General features: G+C 40.3%; 1 protein-coding gene across 8 annotated transcripts in view; it reads right to left on the bottom strand.

Annotated features, from left to right (window-relative positions):
• Positions 1-18,672: 18,672 nt before the first annotated feature.
• NRG1 (neuregulin 1) overlaps positions 18,673-23,284 on the bottom strand; it is a 125,578-nt gene continuing 120,966 nt past the window's right edge. For all 8 annotated transcript variants that reach the window (XM_069978133.1, XM_069978135.1, XM_069978134.1 and 5 more), the window contains one exon: positions 18,673-23,217. In XM_069978133.1, the coding sequence (XP_069834234.1) occupies positions 22,545-23,217 (673 nt within the window). In that variant the 3' untranslated portion in view covers positions 18,673-22,544. The remainder of the gene's footprint in view (positions 23,218-23,284) is intronic.

Here is a 23,284-nt window from a genome sequence, read left to right as displayed (position 1 = left end):
CTACAGGTCCATAAAAGGGCAGTGATCGGCTATTTTTTAGAATGCGGACAGGTACGGATGCACATCCATAGTGCTGTCCGTTGTTGTGGGTGTGTGGCTGCGGACACCTTTACAGATATATATATGGCCTTAATGGGCCTTTTTTCAATGCAGCAGTAAAACAGCAGAAACTACTGACACATAATGTAATTGCTGGGCATCTTCTTTAATCGCACCAGGTCACACACAGCTCTCAACTTTTGCATTGCAAAATTTAAAAGCAATGAATGACACCTGCAGGAATAGTCATCAGCTGGTGGAAACACAGTGTACAGTAGGTCATTTTGCACTGTGGGCTTTAGTCACAGCATGTGGATGGAATTTGTTACATTTGTTTTAAATAATACCAGTATATGAGAGACAAATACTGCACCAGGCCATGATCACTTACGACATCACATTACAGAAAAAATAGATTAATTACCCTGCATAATGCCTGTACAAATAATAACAGTGACTTGTGTCCAATGACCCTCAGGGACTAAAAACTATTAGGTTCCTTGCTCCAGCATGTATAGTAGTAATCCTTGTCTATGCCCCCATATAGTAGTTAGGCCCCTCTGTGCCCATATATAATAGTTAGGTCTCTATAGTGTAGTTAGGTCTCTATGTGCCCCCATATAGTAGCTAGGTCCCTTCGGTGTCCCCATAGGTCTCCTTCCCCACACTTCCCCACACATAGTAATAGAGGTTTCCTTACTAAAGCTCTTTACTGCAAATAAGGAACTAACAAAAGCACTTACAGTATTGGTAATTACATTTTATTGGTAGTTACAATGTTGTATCGCTATGCTGGAAGAATTATACTTCATTTTTCTTCCTTAGCAATGTGGATAGCCACCCCTTAGACCCCTTCAAGTATCATTCTCTGTTACATGTACACTTACTCATAATTATTAATCAATGCCGTAATTGAAGAAATTTTACAACAATTATTTTTTTTTCACAAAGACATAAAAATTTGAGATGAGCGAGCAATACTCGATCAAGTAGCTATTTGATTGAGTATTGCACTACTCAAAAGATTTGTTTTTCGATTGGGTATCCGATCGAAAATTCGAACCTACACAAATTTTACTAAAACAGCTATTACTGCTGGGGATCGCTAATACTGCTACAGATTTTAGCTTATATTTACTTAAAACTGCAAATTTTCGTTCTAATTTTGCTATTTTTCATTTAAAATAGCAAAACTGAAATGAAAATCTGCTGTTTTAAGTAAATAATATATATAATACCTGTGATAGTGGTGTAATACTGCAATTTAGGCGTGTTAGATGCACCCAGGCATGCTTGCCCTGCTGTCCCAGGTGCATTCCAGTAGTGTTTGTAACATTTTCTCAGGTGTTATTGTTGACTTGATGACTAGTGATGAGCGAGCATGCTCGTCCCAGCTTGGTACTCGTTCGAGCATTAAGGTACTCGATGGTACTCATTACTCAGACGAGCAGTTTGTTTAGCTGGTTTAATAATAATAAAGTTTCAGCTCCCTGGGAAAGCAGGGAATCAGTAACACAGAGATCGGCATTACTGGGGTTAGCGATCCTCTGCAGTAATGCCGATCCCGGTATTGGTTAATAATATATTTAATTAATAAAACACATTTTGATTCTAATAAAGTTATTTCCCTTGTTCAATAATTTAATTTTAACGAATCCATACTTGTGCAATTAAATATACTGTAAATTAATAAATATATATATAAATATACATTTATTTATATATATATATTTATTTAAAGTATGGATTTGTTAGAATTAAATTATTGAACAAGGGAAATAACTTTATTAGAACGAAAATGTGTTTTATTAATTAAATATATTAACCAATACAGGGATTGGCATTATTGTAGAGGATCGCTAACCCTGAATAATAACTTTATTAGAACGAAAATGTGTTTTATTAATTAAATATTAATTATTACAGGAAGCTCTATTAAAGCTGGCAAATTCCTATTGCCGACAATAGAGCTCATTGTAATAATTAATTCTTAACTTTAATTAAAACATCAAATGTTTCTTCTAATTATGCTATCACAATAACATTATTAGAAGAAACATTTTGCTTTATATGTGCGCTCAGCCGATTGGCTGAGCGCACATAAAAAGAGTCGGTCCGCAGCACAGTGACTTCATTGTGCTGCGGACCAGCGAAGAGGATGCATCGGGACATTGGAGGGTGAGTATAAAGCTCTCCCCACCCCCTCCCCTGTACTGCACCCATCCCAGCAAGGAAGGGGGGTCACTTAACCCCTTCCTTGCTGGTATGGGTGCAGTCTGACATTAGTCTGGCCCCCAAGGGGTTAAGGGGGATGCAATGCATCCTCCCTTAACCCCTTGGGGGCCAGACTGAAAGCAGCGATCTGTAAAGGAGCACAACACCACTCACAATGATGGGTGTTGTTCTCCTGTTTGTGTGTTTTTTGTGTGTTTCTCCCTTTTTGTTTTTCAGATATCGGTATCCTGTGGATTACGTCAGATTCGATGGACTACGTCAATGACCAGGGGTTGTTTGGATTCTTTTTTTAAAATAAAATGGTCAATGAGGGGTGTGGGGTGTTTTTATTTGAATAAAAAATGCTTTTTACTTGTTTCTTGTCTTTATTTCTTTACTTTATAGACTTAGTAGTGGAAGCCGTCTTATAGACGGAATCCATTACTAAGTTGGGGCCTAGTGTTAGCCGGTATAAAATGGCTAACACTAACCCCCCCATTATTACCCCAGTACCCAATGCCACCAGGGGTACTGGGAAGAGCCGGGTGCCAATGGTCTTGGAGCATCAAAATTGGCGCTCCTGGACTGGGGTGGCAGCAGGCTGGTAATATTTAGGCTGGGGAGGGCCTAAACCAATGGCTCTTCCCACCCTGATGTTACTAGGCTGCTGTTGATTGGTTTTTAACCCGGCTGGTTATGAAAATAGGGGGAACCCTATGCGTTTTTTTTTTTTTTTTTTAAATAAATAAATAATTTAAAAAATTATGCAAACAACCGCTGGTCATCGACGTAGTCCATCGAATCTGATGTAATCCACAGGATACCGATATCTGAAAAACAAAAAGGGAGAAACACACAAAAAAACACACAAACAGGAGCACAACACCCATCATTGTGAGCGGTGTTGTGCTCCTTACAGTATGCAGCATCTTTACAGATCGCTGCTTACAGTCTGGCCCCCAAGGGGTTAAGGGAGGATGCATTGCATCCAGTGGCGGTCTTTGGCACCAAGCACCCCAAGCGATCGCTTGGGGCCCCCAACATCCATGGGGTCCCCCACGCCCCGCTCTTGTGCTCAAGACCGCTGGACAGGGCCGCTGCCCCACTCGCTCTTGCCATCTGAACTGTAACTATGAGCACTCGTAATGAGCGCTCATAGTTACATACAGCAGCACTGACAAGGTGGGAGACATTGGCCTCCTTTCTGTCAGTCACTCTTGTGGCCGCAGGAAGGGTTTTCCCTGCGGTCACAAGTGGCAGCTTTGTCCTTGTGGTGCCGGCGCTCCAGTGACATTACTGGAGCATCGGCGCCAGGACAAGGGGAGTGCGGTCTCTTCCTGCGGCCACAAGAGTGAAGAGTAGAGGAGACGCCTGGACCCAGGTGAGTATAAGTATTTGTTTTATTGTGTTATATACTATATGGGAGGGGGAGCACACAGGGCTCTTTTTAACTGAGGGTGTCTATCGGGGGTCTATATAAATGGGGGGAGCACACTGGGGGGCTATATAACAGGGGGAGCACACAGGGGGGCTATAGACTACTGGGGCTTCACAGAGGGGTCTATATACTATTGGGGGCAGCACACAGGGGGTCTATATACTACTTGGGGCAGCAGAATGGGGTCTATATACAACTTGGAGAGCACACAGGAGGTCTATATCCAAGTGGGGGAGCACACAGGGGGTCTATATACTACTGGTGGGGCACACAGGGGGTCTGTATACTACTGGGGGAACATAAAGGGGGTCTATATACTACTTGTGAGGCACACAGGTGGTCTATATATAACTGGGGGAGCACACAGGGGTCTGTATACTATATAATACTATATATATTATGCTATATACTACTGGGTGAGCACACAGGGGTCTATATACTACTGGTGGAGCACACAGGGGGTCTATATACTACTGGGGGAACATACAGGGGGTCTATATACTACTTGTGAGGCACACAGGTGGTCTATATAATACTGGTGGGGCACACAGGGGGTGTATATACTACTGGGGAAACATACAGCGGGTCTATATACTACTTGTGAGGCACACAGGTGGTCTATATAATACTGGTGGGGCACACAGGGGGTCTATATACTACTGGGGGAACCACACAGGGGGTTTATATACTACTGGAGGAGCACACAGGGGTCTATATCCAAGTGGGGGAGCACACAGGAGGTCTATATCCAAGTGGGGGAGCACACAGGGGGCCTATATACTAGTGGGGGAGCACACAGGTGGTATATACAACTGGGGGCAGCACACAGGAGGGTCTATATACAACTGGGGCAGCACACAGGAGGTCTATATACTTCTGGGGGAGCACACGGGGGGCTATATAAAACTGGGGGAACACACAGGGGTCTATATACTACTGGGGGAAGCAAACAAGGGGTATATACTACTGGGAGCAGGACACAAGGGGTATATACTATTGGGGGCAGCACACAAGGAGTATATATTACTGGCAGTAGCACACAAGGGGTATATACTACTGGGGGCAACACACAGCAGTCTATTGTTCTGGAACGCGTGTCGAGGGGGGGCCCCAGACATAACTTCGCTTGGGGCCCTAGAAATGCCAAGACCGCCCCTGATTGCATCCCCCTTAACCCCTTGGGGGCCAGACTGATGTCAGACTGCACCCATACCAGCAAGGAAGGTTGACCCCCCTTCCTTGCTGGGATGGGTGCAGTACAGGGGAGGGGGTGGGGAGAGCTTTATACTCACCCTCCGATGTCCCGATTCATCCTCTTTGCTGGTCCGCAGCACAATGAAGTCACTGTGCTGCGGACCGGCTTTTTATATGTGCGCTCAGCCAATTGGCTGAGCGCACATATAAAGCAAAATGTTTCTTCTAATAATGTTATTGTGATAGCATAATTAGAAGAAACATTTTGATGTTTTAATTAAAGTTAAGTATTAATTATTACAATGAGCTCTATTGTCGGCAATAGGAATTTGCCGGCTTTAATAGAGCTTCCTGTAATAATTAATATTTAATTAATAAAACACAATTTTCTTTCTAATAAAGTTATTTCCCTTGTTCAATAATTTAATTCTAACAAATCCATACTTGTGCAATTAAATATACAGTAAATTAATAAATATATATATAAATATACATTTATATATATATATATATATATATATATACATATATATATATATATATATATATATATATATATATATATTTATTTTAACAGTATATGTAATTGCACAAGTATGGATTTGTTAGAATTAAATTATTGAACAAGGGAAATAACTTTATTAGAACGAAAATGTGTTTTATTAATTAAATATATTCACCAATACAGGGATTGGCATTATTGTAGAGGATCGCTAACCCCCATAATGCTGATCCCTGTATTACTGCTGTTTTCTGTCCATTTCCGTGGTGTTTCCATCAATTTCTGAGGTTGACAGGTTTTCACACGACCTTCCCTCTACCGAACTTGAGTCCCCTGCAAAAATGCTCGAGTCTCCCATTGACTTCAATGGGGTTCGTTACTCTAAACGAGCACTCGAGTATCGGGAAATACTCGTCTCGAGCACTCGAGCATTTTAGTACTCGCTCATCACTATTGATGACCTCTAAGTCATCGAATTTCGGTTTCCAAAAATGAGCATTTATCTCCCATTTACTTCAATAGGATTCTATATTCAATATTTCGAGCTTTCGACTATTTTACTACTCGCTCATCTCTAATAAAAATACCGATGTGAAAATGTGTCCACAAACTAAGAGTGAAAGTGAATTTCCCATAGCTGAATCATTGTTAAAAGTCCTTGGTGTATAGAATTCCTGCACTACTTGTATTTCTAATAAAATGTATTTATATGTATTTATAATGGAATTCATGAAGATGTGTATTGAAAATGCGTTTGCTCTATAATTATCATCTGTGAAAGAAATTTAACTGCTGCCATGTTTTATGGCTTGTAAGATCAGCATTATTGCATAATATGATTTTTAGTGTGTTTGCAGTTTTTTATTTCCTACTTAAGCCTAGTTAACAGATAAAGCATGTAAAATCTAATGTCTAAAAATAGGAAATCTGCAAAGCGACTGACAGCATCCCCTAGAATATCACCAACACCTTTTGTAGTAAACAGGAACATTTATTTCTCTCGAACAGAGGCAAAACAAGCTTGGTGGATATTATGTTTACGGGTTCACAAAGGGGTCCCCACTGTTCCCTCCCTCTTGTTTCCACTTCTAGCCCACTGTAACCTCCTTCTAGCCTCCTTGCCATGTATGTCAGAACATGTACACACATTTTTCAGCAATGTTTATGTTTGTACTTGGAGAAGAGTCACTGGCCATAGCATGGACAACCTTTTAAGAGCAACAATTTAAATTGAATCTAGAATTAAACTTGCCCATATAAAGAGATTGGTATAGGCAGATTGGCATCATGGCGCTGAATGCAGCAATGTACCCTTTTAAAAATCGGAGGTGGCACGATGCCCTTTTAAAAATCTGAGGTGAGAAGCTCATTGGCATTTTAGTAAAACTCAGGAATCCGACCTTGAATTTAAAAAGTGCCACATCTGCCAATACTAAAACATGGCAAGGTTAGCCCTAGATTCACTTTAAATTGTTACTTTTAAAAGGTAGAATAGTGCTTATGTAGTGTCCCAGTACAGGTGTGCCACAAGGCACATCTGTAAAAAGGTAACTCCATTAGGTCTCCCAATCTGGGATGATTGGGTGTTGTTTTACACCATCACCACTTGGTGTCTCACTCTCCCTTCTATACTATGAGACTCATGCTACCAAACCTAACACTCACTGGACTTGTTTGGCATAATGTGGTCTATATCCTTCTTCCTATCTTAACTGTGAGTATGAGATTCTTCTCATATTCTAAAACCATCCAGACAGAGTCCTCTACTATTAGGCAAGGCCCCAAGACTATCTAGTTTCAAGCAACACTTTTTTTCTACCTAACACCCTCTACCTGCTACCTCAACACTTCAAGCACATGAACCAAAGTTGTCTGTTTAATCCAGCAAAGGAAAGGACATTGTTACATTCCCATATTTGTCATTATCTTTTGCACTCATTCCATTATCTGTATTGCACTTAAGATCTTAAGTAAAGCCAGGATGACACAAGGATGCCTACATGGCGAATACTTCCCGCTGGACAACATTGACGCCACCATGAATGAGGAAGTGTAGTCAACACGTAACGTGTGTAGGGGTGGACGCCGTCACACTGCTATGGGTCAACTGGGTTACTTTAGACTTTATTGTATGGTGGATAGGTGGCCACAATTATGTTTAAAGGGAACCTGTCACCCCCCATTCCGGGGCAGAGTCTAGATGACCCCCTGCTAGAGACCTTTATACTTACCCCGAGATATCACCATCGGAAGCCTGGCGTGCGCGCAACAGAGATGAGTCCGTTGCCTACGGGCATCGGACTCATCTCTGATGTGCGTGCGCCGGGCTTCCAACGGTGATATCTCGGCAGCAGGAGCGGCTCCAGGAGCAGGACCTCGTTCTCCGGGCTAAGTATAAGGGTCTCTAGCGGGGGGTCGGCCGGGCTCTGCCTCAGCATGGGGGGTGACAAGTTCCCTTTAATCCTAGTTAGGAGGCCCTGCTTACATTCCCCATCTATATGTAAGTAGTAATTATGTGTGTGACTCACAATACTGATAATAATTTAACTGTAATATGAATTGGTAAATCTGGCGGTATGTTTGTAGCATATCATTTGAATCTTTTGAGCTTAGTATGAACCCGAACGCTCGGCATCAGATTCCCGCTGTCTGGTCGCTCCGTGCAGCGGGTGGATACAGCAGGAGGACCGCCTGGAAAACTGGGATACAGCCTATGGCTATGGCGGAAATCATTGCCAAGAGTTCGGGTTCGTTCGAACCCGAACCTCGGCAGGTTTGGACCATCCCTACTCTTGACACATGACGTTTTTTATTGTTATTTTGATGATTGATGATATTTTGTTATTTTGATGATGATGATTGATATTGATGATAAAGGAAATAGTTTAATAGTAAAAGCCTTTCTTTTGGTTTCTTGGTATAAAATGTTTGCTTAAGGCTTTAAATATCAATTGTGTGTGCTAACTTAAATGAGTCATAATTAAGATTTATGGGATTCTATTTTGTAGAAGGTTATACACCCATTGGAACCATTCTATCTATGATTGGTGTCACTTGTCACTTGAAAAAGCCTTTTGACATACCTTGCAGATGTAAGTATAAACCTTGCAATGCAATATGTAATGGATCCCCAACTCCAAAGCATAATAAATTAAACCAAAGAACGCAAAATAAGGACACAACACATTGTAATCAGATGTCAAAGGATCCCAATGGTATTTAAAATTACATGACACTGAAAATGGCAGACCCCCGACTTACGAAGAGTCACCCTCCAGCACTCAGGCGAGGGAAAACCCCCTGTGGAGGAAACCTTGAGGGAGCCATGGCTGAAGAGTTGCCCCTCCCCTGGGCTAAGAGGGTAATACCATACTATAAATATAATAAACTGGATATGAGATACAATAAATCTGGCTGCAATAGCTGTCTCCTTTTTGATGGCTAGGCGGATGTATTTCTTCTCCCTCACAGATCCAGGTCCCCTTTTCAAGAAGGTGGAGACTTGATGAAGGGGTAGTCTAAAGCAGACCACCCCTTTTCCCCTGCTAGGATCTCCAAATTTCATCAGGAGTAGGGGGAAGTAAAGTAGTCAAGCTCAAGGTCCTCTGGCGCATCCAAGATGGCACTGATTAGGACGCGGTGCATTGCTTTATGGAACCTTCTCTATGACATAAGCGCTTGTCATCACAGTGCACGGTTGCCATGGTTACTGCAGACAAATACGTCTGAAGCATTAACCCATTAATGACTGGTGATGCGCTTTACTGCAGAGGTCACTAAACACACTTGTGACCAAGCAAACAGCTTATGGTTAGGCCACACTAAGAACACTAAATAATATGGTTTGATGTGGCCCATAGCAACCAATCACAGCTCAGCTTTCCTTTCTCAAATTACTCAAGTTACCATGCACAACCTACAAAGTCTAACTTGGCCATAGCAACCAATCAACACTCAGCTTTCATTTCTTAAATTACTCTGGTGAAATAAAAGCTGAACTGTAATTGGTTGCCATGCTCAACTTAGACAGTCTCACTTTCCCATAGTAACCAATCAAATCTCAGTTTTAAGATATAAAGGTGAGCTGTAATTGGTTGATATAAGCGAATCACACTGTGTTTAGTCTCTGGCAAGTTGATAAAGCTACTCCATTGCTGTAAAGTTTTTGACGATAATGCTGATATGATGACCGAAACCACATGACATGAAGCTTCCCCATAATGCTTTGCAGTCAGCCCTTCCTCCATACCTGCCAAATTTTTGGAGGGACAATTGTGGTTCACAGACATTTCTGTACACTACAATTCCCAGCATTTCCGGTTACTCAGTTTAGAATCCATTTCAAATCAACTGGTGACAGAAGTGTGTAATTTACTTCTATTAAAAAAAAATCTCCAGTCTTTCAGTAATTATCAGCTGCTGTATGTCCTGCAGGAAGTGTTTTATCTTTCCAGTCTGACATAGTGCTCTATGCTGCCACCAGTAGCAGGTCCTTTTCGGGCGGTAGCTCAGGGCCCTAAGCTCCTGGGGTGCCCATGGCCACCTAAAAAGAGTAGTACTTTAAGTGGTGTATTTACTCCTGGTTATGCTTCTGCCATGATTTGCAAAAAAACAAACAAAAACAAAACGCATTTTTTACCCCAATTTTGCACAAATCAGAGCATCATGACATTATGTATCCTGTGTGTCCTGATGACTATGCATAGTTACAGTAGGGTGGGGGTGGGGGGCAGGCTTGGTTAACAGCTCAGGGCCTATTGTAAAGTTAATCCGACCGTGGCTGACACCTCTGTTTATGTCAGGAATAGAGATGAGCGAACGGGGTTGGGGTTCAAGTCCATCCGAACCTGATCGTTCGGCATTTGATTAGCGGTGGCTGCTGAAGTTGGATAAAGCTCTAAGGTTGTCTGGAAAACATGGATACAGCCAATGACTATATCCATGATTTCCACATAGCCTTAGGGCTTTATCCAACTTCAGCAGCCACCGCTAATCAAATGCTGAATGTTCGGGTTCAGATGCACTCGAGCATGCTCCAGGTTCGCTCATCTCTAGTCAGGAACTGTCCAGAGTAAGTTCCTGACATGGAAAGAATACACCACTTCCTGTGGGGCATACAGCAGCTTATAAGTACTGGAAGACTAGAGGGTTTTTAATTGAAGTAAATTACAAATCTATATAACTTTCTAACACATGTTGATTTAAAAGATGTTTTCCCATTGGAGTAACTCTTTAAGCTTTACAGGAGTTCTCTACAAATAAAATAAAAAATATAAAAAATATATCAGAAAAAAACTTTTCTCAACTATAATACAAAAATATGCCCTGAAAAATGTATGCGATGTCTACAACACACGTCAGAGTTCACACTTAAATGAAATGTCACATATTCAAAGCGTATTGAGGAGGAGTTGTTCCAAGCAGATCTGTCAAAATGTTTGGATTCAGCAACGTCATTCGAACGTTGCATTTGGTTCCCTCAGCGTTTGGTTCCCTGCGGCAACATGATCAGACTTGGCAGCTCTAGCCTGGGTTCACACTGTGCTTTATGATGCGATTTGGTTGGTGAACTCCTAAGTCTCTCATTAATTTCACTAATCAAAATGCATGTTAAAAATGCAGCAAATACTGTATACGCATTGTGTGAACATAACCTTCTCTCAGAAACAGCTCCACTCCTGTCTATAGGGTAGCTCTTCCTTAATGATATCCAATAGTCACCGGCCTTCTGCAGCTCCTCCAGCTGCAACATCACACACAATTTAGCGCTGACATCTGCCTGTGCCATAAGAGAGGAGAGAAGCAGCAGTGGAACGTGTTAGGGAATTTTTTTTATTATTTATTTCATTCTTATGGGGGTTTAATACAATAAAGGGTCTCCACAGAGCTGTTCGATGCTATAGGGAGGCTACTACATGGGGCTAAACAGACATTATTAACTCCCCCTGTGCAGCTCCATATACTATTAATCCACTTTGTATGCTTTATATGATATTAGCCCCCTTTGTGTAGCCCCTTTATAGTATAAACCCCCTCTGTGCAGCCCCATATAGTATAATGGCCTCCACAGAGAGGTATAATACTACAGAGGGGGTTGCACAAAGGGGGTTAATATAATACAGGGAGGTACGGAGGGTGTTAATACATAGTATTACACACAGAGGGGGTTCATACTGTGCTGCACAGAGGAGTTAACATTATACAGTGGCTGCACAGAGGGCTATTAGTACACAGGGGCTGCACAGAGGGGATTTTTCTACTATACAGGGGCTGCACAGAGGGGGTAAACCTAAAGGGGGTTACACAGAGGGAGTTAATACTATATGGAGGTTGCAAAGATGGGGTTAAAATTAAGATGTTGAATAGTTTGATCTTCATAATCAATAACAGCTGGTGTTCTATACCATGTGTGCACTGTCCATCCATTTTCTCATTAATTTCAGCAGAGTGGGGACATGACAGCAACGTATACTTGCATGTTCCACTCCATTGCAGCTGTCAGTGTTTCAGCAACATCCTGTGAGGTGCACCTACCACTGGTTATGGCCGCTCAGCATAGATTCTATACCGGCAGCTGCAGTGGAGCAGGACAGGTAAATATACATCACTGCCATGAAGATCTATCCACATACCCAGTAATTACATATACCGTATTTTCCGGTGTATAAGACAACTTTTCAAACCCGAAAAATCTTTTCAGAAGTCGGAGGTTGTCGCATACGGCGGGTATGGTTGCTGCTTATTGTGGGGGAGCTAAAAAACAGAAAAAAAGAAACAATTCAACTCACCTGTCACCCATTCCCGGCAGCTGCTCATCTCCCGTCATTTTCCGGCACAGGCGGTCTGATGCAGAGAAACTGCCTGTGCCAGAGGTCCCTGAAGTTCTCCCGGCAGCGGAGCCTCTCATCGTTGAAGCTCGGAGACGCTCGGCTGCCAGGAGAGCTTCGGGAGAATTACAGCGGTGCTGAAGTCTCCAAAGCCTCTGCCATTCTTCCGGAGCTCTCCCTGCAGCGGAGTGTCTCCGAGCTTCTTGGATGATACGCTTGGCTGATGGGAGAGCTTTGGGGACCTCCGGCATAGGCACTGTCTCTGCATCACACTGCCTGCGCCAGGAACATGACGGGAGACGTCTGCCTGGAACAGGTAACAGGTGAATTGATTGTTGTTGTTTTTTTTCAACTTTAGTTAACCCCTGCCTGACCGCAGCAGGGTTTACTAGCTGGAGCCCTGCTGCAGTCAGACAGGGGTTAACATTTTCGGGCATATAAGACAAACCCCTAAAAATCTTCTTAAAGGGTCGTCTTATACGCCGAAAAATATGGCAGGTACTTCTTTCTGGACCTATGGGGACATGGGTTGATATGGGTGATTATCTCTGTACATATCTCTGGAATATGTTGCTCCTAAGCAACAGCAAATAATGCTAAAATAAACAATATATGCTAAAATTGCCTTGCGTTGTAGATGCTTGTTTCACTAAGCTTTGTTGACAAAAATTGAAGAGCCCAATCAGTGTGGACTATAAAAACATGTTAATTCATTCTTTCTCATTCATATGTAGGCGCTTTGCAATTTCAAGAAAAAAAATAAAAATTTAGCGCTGTTAATGTGCCAACTGGCAAGAACTGTATGCTTTTGTAGATAATGTACGTTGTTACAAAGCCTTCTGTTGGCTAAAGCTAGATTTTATGGTAAATCATTCAAGAAGGCAGATGCATGGCTGTGCCTTTTCCCTGCAGATATCTTAGATTTGGCAGTGCAAGTCGTTTTAAGCCTTTTCTTCCTATAATAACAATGATTTATTGCTCACATTTTCTTTACTATCAATTAAGAAAATGCCTGAAGCCACACTTTTTTTCTTAGATGGCTTCCACAACTGTATCACTATAAGCGATGCTGGAAAAAAAAAAAGTAACAAATTAATAGGAATTCTAAATACCTTTGCATAGCTTTTAGTGTTTTGATCACCTCAACTAAACACGGAGATCGTGAACTGCATAAAAGACTATATTATCATATTTCAAATTCATTAAGAGGTTTCAGGGATTAATTTATAAAACAACAGCCCATCGGGAAAGAACCACGTACCATTGTAGCTAAACTATCTCTATATGGTATATTTTTGAGCATTATTTCGGTATAGAGATGTATTGCAATGCCATCATGTGGAATGTGTTGGGGTGTGGTCACATGTTCAGGTTATTAATAAATATTATTGGATATTATTACTCATATTTGTGTCATTTATGATCTGTTCCTGGCTATTCAATAATTGCAATTTATTAAACAATAATTGCAATTGTAATTTACAGTTACAGCAAAATGGAGATTTTAAAAATCTCAACCAGATCACGGGATGGAAAAATAATCTGTAGCAGAAATTAAATCTCATTTGCAGTATGCCAATTGTGGTTTTAGATCTGTACACCACAATTAACTAGAATGGGGAAGTGAAAATACACAAGGCTATGTTCACACACCATCAATAAGAATGGCCATCATTTTTAAATAATCTTATAAATGATGGCCATCCAATAAGAAGGCCATAATTTTGACGGTGTGAACATCTGTAGCTGTTGTATATTCTTCTACAAATATACCAGGAGTCTGCAAGGAAATACACAACTGAAACTACTAGCACATTTGGGCCATGATCACACGTCTTTTTTTTTTTTTTATGAGACGGCTGTTGTTTTGAAATAACAGCCATTATTTGGGACAAAGTGACAGCCATCTTCCTGGCGTGAAGTAACCCGTCCTTGAGTTTAGAAATAAGCAAAAGGCAATGTTCACACAACGTCAAAAATAAAGAAAAGGCGTCCGATTTTGATATAATAAAAAAGGCAGTTTTTGCTGCGATTTAACTGACTGCATTGGCAATGCATTGAAGTCAATGGGAAGACGGACGTACAATGCGCACAATGCATTGAATAATGGACGTTTTTACCGCGGATGTCAAAATAATGAATATGATCATTATTTTCGGACGTCTTTTGCAAACGACAGACGTTTTTTATTAGTAGTTCACATACAGTTTTTCTTTTGTCACTGTTCTTTCTGTTTTTACTATTAAATTTAATGGACTTTTCAATTAAGACACACCCAAAGTCCAATTAGTAACCCCAAACTAGAATAATGTACAAACACCAGTCATTGCACTAAGGGAAGGCCAGACAGCTAAAGGACGTCCGTTATTTTATGGAGCTCAAAAGACGTTGTGTGAACATAGCCAGCGAATAATAACAGCATATTAAAAAACTATAACTGGCTGTTTGTTCCAATAGGGCACAGATTGCTTAACATGCAAATGAGGCAGTTTGGTGCTCTGGGGACGGAACTACAGACCTCTGTGCTTCAATCCATCCTTCTGGCCTGCCCCTTCATTGGAATATTCATCTGGTGCTCTGCAGTACTGAGAAAGATATCATTGCAGAGCACTGCCTCAATATTTTTGAGGAGGGGTTGGCTGGTGGGGCGTATTGGTGCACTGAGGGCTGTAGTCCTTCCCCTACTGCACCAAACCACTTCCTTTTCTTGAATAAATTAAAGATTTCCCCAAAACAGCGCTGAGGATGAAGGTAACAAAATGAGCTTCATCCTCCGCATTCTGTGCCCTATGGACAAGAAAAGATCTGTGCTTTGGTCCCAATGTCTTGGTTTAGAAATGTATCTGTACTTAAAATGAATAAAATCTCACTAAATCTCACTGTTAGGTCATGTTCACATTGCGTAAGAAACAGTCGGTGTCAGAAAATATCATCCCCGCTGGTACTGCAGTACCAGCCGGATGATCTTCACTACTGCTGAATTCGGATGCGGATGCAGTAGTGTGCGCCAGCATCCAAATTCACCGCTGCACACAATGGAGTAGGCGGCCAGAGACGCACTTCCCATTGTGTGACCTGACAGGTTCTCTGCAGCCGCTATTCAATGAATAGGGGCCCCTGAAAACTGACGTCAGTTTTTTTGCGGTGCTGCTAGCGATCCCGGATGGAGTGTATACTATTTGAATACACTCTGGCCCTGATTTCCTTAGCCTGGAGCACAATGTAGGTCCAGATTTGATTTGCTTTGAATCTGCGATTTCATTTCAAATCTGCACCACCAAATCTGCTGCAGATCTGCTGTGGATCCTGTACGTGTGAGCGCACGCTAATGATGGAGGCCTGTCCTATCACTGCCAGGTCACTGCTCGGCCTCTTTGTAGCCAGGGCTTTCTCCTCCTGTTTCCTCCTCTGTGGTTTCAGTTCCTGGTTCAACTATTTTAGGCTGTTCCTCCACTCACCTGCACCTGAGTGATAGCATGGTTTTACCATAGCAAAGGTGTATGCTCCTAATCCACTTTCCTTGTATCTGACATAGTAACATGGTAACTAGTTAATAAGGTTGAAAAAAGATAAGAGTTCAAGTTCAACCTACAGAAACCCTGTGTTGATCCAGAGGAAGGCAAAAACCCTCATGAGGCAGATGACAATTGCCCCATCACAGGGAGAAAATTCCTTCCCGACTCTAAAATGGCAACCAGAACAATCCCCGGATTAATGTCCTATCACATGTAATCTAATGCCCATAACTTGTAATATTATATTTATTGGGAAAAGCATCCAGGCCTCCCTTGAACTTATTTAATGAATCGGCCATGACAACATCATGTGGCAGAGAGTTCCATAGTCTCACTGCTCTTACAGTAAAGAATCCACGTCTGTGCTGATGGTGAAATCTTCTTTCCTGTAGACGTAGAGGATGCCCCCTTGTCATGGTTACAGGCCTAGGAGTAAAAAGACCACTACAAAGATCTCTGTACTGTCCATTCATATATTTGTACATTGTGATCAGATTGGAGAGTATTCAAGTCTTTTTTTTTTTTTTTTAATCTTTATTAAAAATCCATCTAATAACACAGAATATCACTTTGGTCTCATGGATTTGTAATGAAGATTAAATAAAGCTGTGGATATTGTCCTTTTAATGGATGAATATTTTTAAGGTAACCTGACAACATTTTCATACAGCCTAAACCAATACCCATTAGAAGGTGATTGCCTTCCCCGCCAGTCTTGAAGGATAGATCTCTGTTTATATGCCAACAGGCAAAGATCTATCATACAAGGCTGATGGGGCAGAGAGAAGTTGCTGGAGGACACTCTATGAATAATGGTTTAGGCAGTTTGATGCTGGGTTCACACAACATAAAAAAAAAAAGAAAAGAAAAATTTTGAGTTTAAAATACAACCACATTTGCTCCATTAAGTCAATGAGAAATTATACATCAGTGCACACACCGTATAGCGTAATGGCTGTAATTGATTTCGACATGAACATGCTCATTATTTACCACCTGCTTTTGCAAAATGTGGCTCTGTTCACAGATAGTATTTTGGTCAGTATGTTTAGCCAAAATCAGGAATGGAATTGAATGAGCAAAATTATAATAGAAAGTTGGGCCAGGACCACACGATGGCTTTGTGACTGTTTTTTTGGATGGCTGTCCTTTAACAGCCAAAAAATGTTCATTATTTTAAAACAACGGCCGTTGTTTTAAGATAACGGATGACAATTTAATGGGAAAAGAAAGACTTTGTGTGGTCATGGACTTTCTGTGTTTTCATCCCACTCCTGGTTTTGGTTAGAAAATTACTGACTGAAACACATAGGGGGAGATTTATCAGAGGGTGTAAAATATAGACTGGTGTAAACTGCCCACAGCAGCCAATCACAGATCCTTTTTCATTTTACGAGAACTGAAAGCTGAGCTGTGATTGGTTGCTGTGGGCAGTTTACACCAGTCTATATTTTACACCATGTTTGATAAATCTCCCCCTATGTGTGAACATAGCTAAGGCTCTTTTCTTCACCTGTTCACACATTGTTTAATTTTCTTCCAAAATTATGACCATATGTAAATTTTTCTTTTTTACTGTGTAGGAACCTAGCCTGAAGGTGATAAGTGTTACCTTTTTATAGGTGAGTTGAAGTTATTTTCTATTATCCTAGTCTGAAGAAATATAATCTTCTACATCTTTTACAAATATTGAACTGGGCTCTTTGCCCCTTTGTGGCACCTCTCATGTTTATGCTGGTTTCCTATATGTCATATTGTTGTTTTTTTTTTTTTTTACTTGGATAACCTAACAAGTCATCATTTTGTCCCATTCTTGACATTTTCATGCTTGTCAAGTCTGAATTATTGCCCATAAACTGTGTTTCCTCTCTAGAAGCTGATGGAAGTAAAACTTTACAGCTTATTCTTTGTCAGTGTAAGTCTAACTAGGTAGTTGCTGAACAAAATAGCAACTGCAAGAAATCAGACTGTGTACATATCCAAATGGGGAACGATCTAGGTACTTTTGTTTAGTAGAGAAATAGCCCACAGAGTAGGGATGAGCGAACCGGCTGAGGTTCGGGTTCGTATGAACCTGAACTCTCGGCTTCTGATTCCCGCTGTCTGCCCGCTCCATGGAGAGGGTGGATACAGCCTGAGGACCTCCTAGAAAACTGGGATACAGCCTATGGCTATGGCTGTATCCCAGTTTTCCAGGCGGTCCTCAAGGTTGTATCCACCCTCTCCATGGAGCGGGCAGACGGCGGCAGTCAGAAGCCGATAGTTCAGGTTCATACGAACCCGAACCTCGGCTGGTTCGCTCATCCCTACCACAGAGTATAACATGTATAGAAATCTTTTGGATCATCATGCTGGAGATATCAGCTATATTCCCACTATTGGATTATATCAGGAAAAGGCATCCATCATGATCATTATTTGCGTCCGTCAATATCATATACGATAAAATCCCATAGTGGGGACATAACCTAATAGTATTCCTAGCATTTCAGACAACCCACTTGTTGCAGAATTCATTTGCTATAAACTAGACTAGAAAGTCTAAGAATGGAACATTCTTAGGCTTTGTCCCCACTATGGGAACATAGCGGGTAAAGGTGGCCATCTTGTAATATTGATGGCTGCAAATAATGATCTTGATTGTTATTTGCTATGACTGTAACAAGGCGGCCGCCTTTCTTGCTATATTCCCATCATAGGAACATAGCCTTAGACTGTCTAGTCTAAGTTTCCAATGTCTAAGAATGTGTTTTAGTAAATCTGGGCCAATATGTTTTCATATTTTTACATTTGGAGAATTGGTGCTTTTTGACTGATACTCTATGTCCAGGTAATTCAGCCATTTTGAAGCCATATGAAGCAACCTGTGCACCAGGCATCACACATATATTTGGGCAATTTCATACATTTGCATTTGTCACAAAAATAAGAACAAGAGAGACATAAATGATAAGGCATTTTATTGGTTTCCTGTAGGCAAAGTGTGTTATTATCAATGTTAAATATATTTTAAATCGGACATTTAATTTTTGCTTCCCAAATAACATTTGGGTTATGTAACAGGGTGGGTCTTGGCCAGTCAGTAGCTTTTAACACGTTTACCAGTAAGGATCGACAAGGGGAGCTCTCAAAGTCACTAAAAGTGGAAAATTTATTCAGACAGATTTTCACATGCAAGGTTTGTACAAATTCTCAGAGATTCACAGCATGACCAGAAAGTTTTTTTTTTTTGAAGGGGAATATCCTGTTTTATTACCAAAGACTGAAAATCTGGGTCAGTATCCACAGAGGTCATAGGTCACTCTGTTATGTCAGCTGGCTCTCACAAAATTCTTGGTTGTATGTTGTAGCATTTTATTGCATTAGCAGTTTGTTTGCAGATAAAGAATAACAACCCAAAAAATAAAATAAAAATAAAAAAAATCAACAATTACTTATTGCTTAGTTCTTGGGATAATAAATTCTTTAGTATTTTAAGTACCTTGCAATATATCTTTTTCTCTTTCTTTCACCAAAGCCGCCATTACATTCTTCTGAGCAATAAATTACTTAAAACGGAAAAAGTATACATTTACATTTTGAAAAGAAACATAGAATAATGTAGGACTTTTAAAACATTTGAAACATTTAACATAAAATAATATGAAAGTTCTCTCCTAGTTTTTTTTTTCCTGCAACCTAAATATAAATAAAAGTAAATTATATGTATTTAACTTTTTACATAACCAGGAGAGGGCTAATGGCGCAAAACGTATATTAAACAGTAACTGAATAAGTAAAATATCTAGGAATGTGTATATACAAAATAAACATAAAAACATATATTGGACCTTGTGATATGTGCCAGTTGTGTTGTTACTATTACTCTGCAGTGCTTGTTAATAAAATACAATTTTCTAATAGCCAATATGGCCTAAAGGCAGAGGCAGGCGTTACTACTATACACTATAATGGGGATATGCTTTGAAAACTACAGGTGCAGATATTTAACAAGCAAAGTATTTTAATCCATGTCAGTTTTGTAGAGAGTCCCACAAATGCAAGTGTAACATACTTTCTCTCATGGCGTAAAAAAAAAATACATGAAAATATATATATAAAAAATAAAATAAAAATAAAGAAATGGAAAAGACGTTTTGGAATGCAAAGCAACAAGCGGAGAAGAGTTACTATAACATAATGCATAAGTTCTCGCAAAAGCACAGACATTCAAACCCATTTCTTTCTTTTAAGAAAATCTTAATGCTGTTTAATGTTTTGGTAATATTGGCAATATTTATAAAAACTAGAGAGAGTGTGATTTTTTTTTGTTTCCTTTTTTTCTGGAAACTAGGAGCAATTCCTCTAACTGGTCCAATAGAAAAATGTCTCTCTAGTACAGTGGTCCCACAAGTTACAATATTAATTGGTTCCAGGACGACCATTGTATGTTAAAGCTAGGGATGAGTGAATTTACAGTGGGAATGAAGCAAAGTGCTATGTTCCTACCGGCACTAAGCTCATTAGTCTTCTGCAAGATTTGAAATGTTCTCTGCTCCATGTCTCTCCTCCCCAGGTTCTGGGAAAAGATGGATCCTTTCCTGGGAACTTCTCTCAGTTTCCCAAGACTGGATCCACCTTTTTTCCAGCACCTGGGGACGAGCGGCACGGAGCGGAGCACACTTCAAAGTCTTACAGCCGATGAGCGGAATACAGATAGGAACGAAGAGCTTCTAGTCAAAACTATTGCATCTTGAGACCAAAACTCTATGGAAAACTGATAATTGGTTCTGGAACCCCGAAATGTCATCCCAAAATGAAGGGAAATAAGCAGATAACTAATATAGATAAAGCAAGTCCTTACATACAACAGTCAGAGAGAGCTACTGGAGGCTGTAAATTACTTTCTATGTAGAGGACTGGAGTGTTTTTCTGGAATGCTGTATAGATCACATATGGTCCCAGAAATATATATATGAAGCCGCCCTCACCTTGTGCCCAAAGGAGCGACTTATCCTGGCACAGGTAAAGAGCAGCACAGGACATGTAGTATCACACTGTACTGTAGGGAGGCGCCACTAGATCAGCCAGTCACTGCTTGCACTCCAGTATTACTGGGGTTTACTAGTAAACCAGTAAAATGGACACTTATTGGTCGATCACCTAGCGATTCACATGTGCTGCAAGTTCTGACTGTCTGTAGCAGTGTACGTCGAGTCTGGTCTCAAGTTATGTATGTTGAAAATATTGTAACCTGAGGCCATTGTAAGTTGAGGGACCACTGTATTTAAAATTAAATTTAAAAAAAAAAAAAAACTTTAACTAAAAAACATCATTCCTTAGCTAATCACAGTGAAAATGGCAGCTATGAAATCAATTTCATAGGATTATAAAAATGGACAATGGACAAACATCTCTTCCGCTCCCTCTTCAGTACTCATAATACAATGTCAATCATTGAGTATGGAAGACCATTGTTTATTAGTTTATTATTTAACCTGTCCCAAGAAATTAGGTAGTTTAAAGGTAGGATCATGCTCAACTAATTACTGAGAAAACATGATGGAGAAAAAAAAAGTCCTCGTAAAAGGTGCAATATTTCCAACATGGATCCAACGCTACGGAAACTACTAACAGTCACTGAGTCTCATTTAATCACTGTCATGCACATTCCTAACCAAATGTTCATGCATGTTTTCAGCCTGTAGAATGCAAACGTGCTTTTTAAATAAATGCGTTTTCGTTATATCAAAATAGAAGACCCATTCTCATCGGAAATGAAAATCGTCACACCTGTCATACTCGTCCTATAAAAAATAGAATTCACAGAAATTGAAGGTAATCCTCTCACACAAGGTTATTATTCTAAGTAACAGAATATTAGGCTAGCTCATTAATAGTCTATAGTGTCCATGTGTCTTAATTGAACCCTGTATAACACACACATTACATAGAAAGAAAATGGTCAAAAATAATTGCACCTTTATTAGTGTTCAATTGCCTTTTCACCCTTCATGTTGGATATATATGTGTTAAATATGGGTCTTTTCTTTTGGGAAAAAGTTGATGGGACAGGGGGGATGGGTGATGCCATTATTGACCTGTTTATTAATGAGTAACGTTATAAAATCTGACTCTACTACGTTCATTTCCAGTAGTCAACTTTCCAGTTAAGCGTTGTGTATGTGACAGTAGCATTCGCATTTCCAGTATTAAACATTGTATATTTGCAGTCTCTGCTATCCTGCTGTGATTAATAGTAGCATGCTATTGAATCTACTATTAGATCAGAGCCTCATAAGCAAAGCTTCGGCCAGCAAATAGCAGACATAATCTGGCTGTATACTAAAAGCAAAAAAAAAATAAAAATTGTTCCCCCCACAAACAATTGTATGAGTACTGCTTTATAGGGAGAGTTAGTCTACAGTACCACAAGCAAACAATGAGGGATTACTGTAACTCTTGCAAATCATACATTCAGTCTACATTGTTAATGCAATGCACAAAAAGCCATAAAAAAGAACAAAAAGAAAGAAAAATAAGAAAAAAAAATAAAAGATAGGGCAGGTTTGCAAAAATACTGTGGGACAGCAATCACTGGGACATACAAAAACTGTTTTCAACATAACATAACATAAAGGCACCATTGATGTCTTTCTTATTTTGAAATACTGTAAAAAATTGCTACATATGGCACATAACACATTTGTACATATACTTAAGTTATAAAATGTTTCCTGTTTTCTACTGCGGAACTGTTAAAATAAAATAAATTGTTTAATTTAGGTGGAATACTTCATTTATATAAAATAAAGTTTTACAGGTGAATCTATGTTTTATACAGCAATAGGGTCTTGGTTAGCTATTACACTGGACAGCCTTGCTTGTAATTCTTCTTGCGTTGAGAATCGGCTAGTTGGGTTAGTCCTACTGTCTGCAAGCCGGTATGCACTTGTTGACTCTAAGCTGGTCGCCAGGGGGTTTTGTATACTCAGGAAAGGTGTATCCTCGCCTATTCTTTCATCTTCTGTCTCGCTCTCGGATGTACTGCTCTCGGAGCTTGTGTCAGTGTCCAATTCTAATCTATTGGAAATGTGACCATTGGGTTTTGTTCTTTTTGCTCTCCGGCTGTTCACTAGTTTCTTTACGGGCTCCATTGATGGCTCGTACTCTTGCGTGGTTTCATACTCCTCATCCTCCACTATCCTTAAAGGACTTGGTGGCAGGCTGCTGCTGTCATGGGCAGGATTATGATGGTAAGAATTATACTGCTGGTTGTAATGGTGATGATGGTAATATAAGTCATATCTTTTATCTCGTAATCTTGGAGGTGACACCAAAAGCAATGGTCTTTCTTCTTCTATAAATGGGCTGACAGCTACAGAAGGAACAGATACAGCTAAGCTAGATACCGGTGGAGACATTTCCAAACAAGGCGATTTGGGGGATAAAGGAGTCTGAAAGTCTACAGGTGACATGCGAGCCGGCGTGGTCATTGCTGAAACATATCTATGCCATAAAGAACAAAAAGAAAGCAAACGTTAGATGTTGCATAATACAATCATGAAAGAAATAT

The sequence above is a fragment of the Dendropsophus ebraccatus genome, chromosome 7 (assembly GCF_027789765.1).
Source record: "Dendropsophus ebraccatus isolate aDenEbr1 chromosome 7, aDenEbr1.pat, whole genome shotgun sequence".
Taxonomy (NCBI): Eukaryota; Metazoa; Chordata; class Amphibia; order Anura; family Hylidae; genus Dendropsophus; species Dendropsophus ebraccatus.
This window is presented reverse-complemented; position numbering and strand designations above follow the sequence as displayed.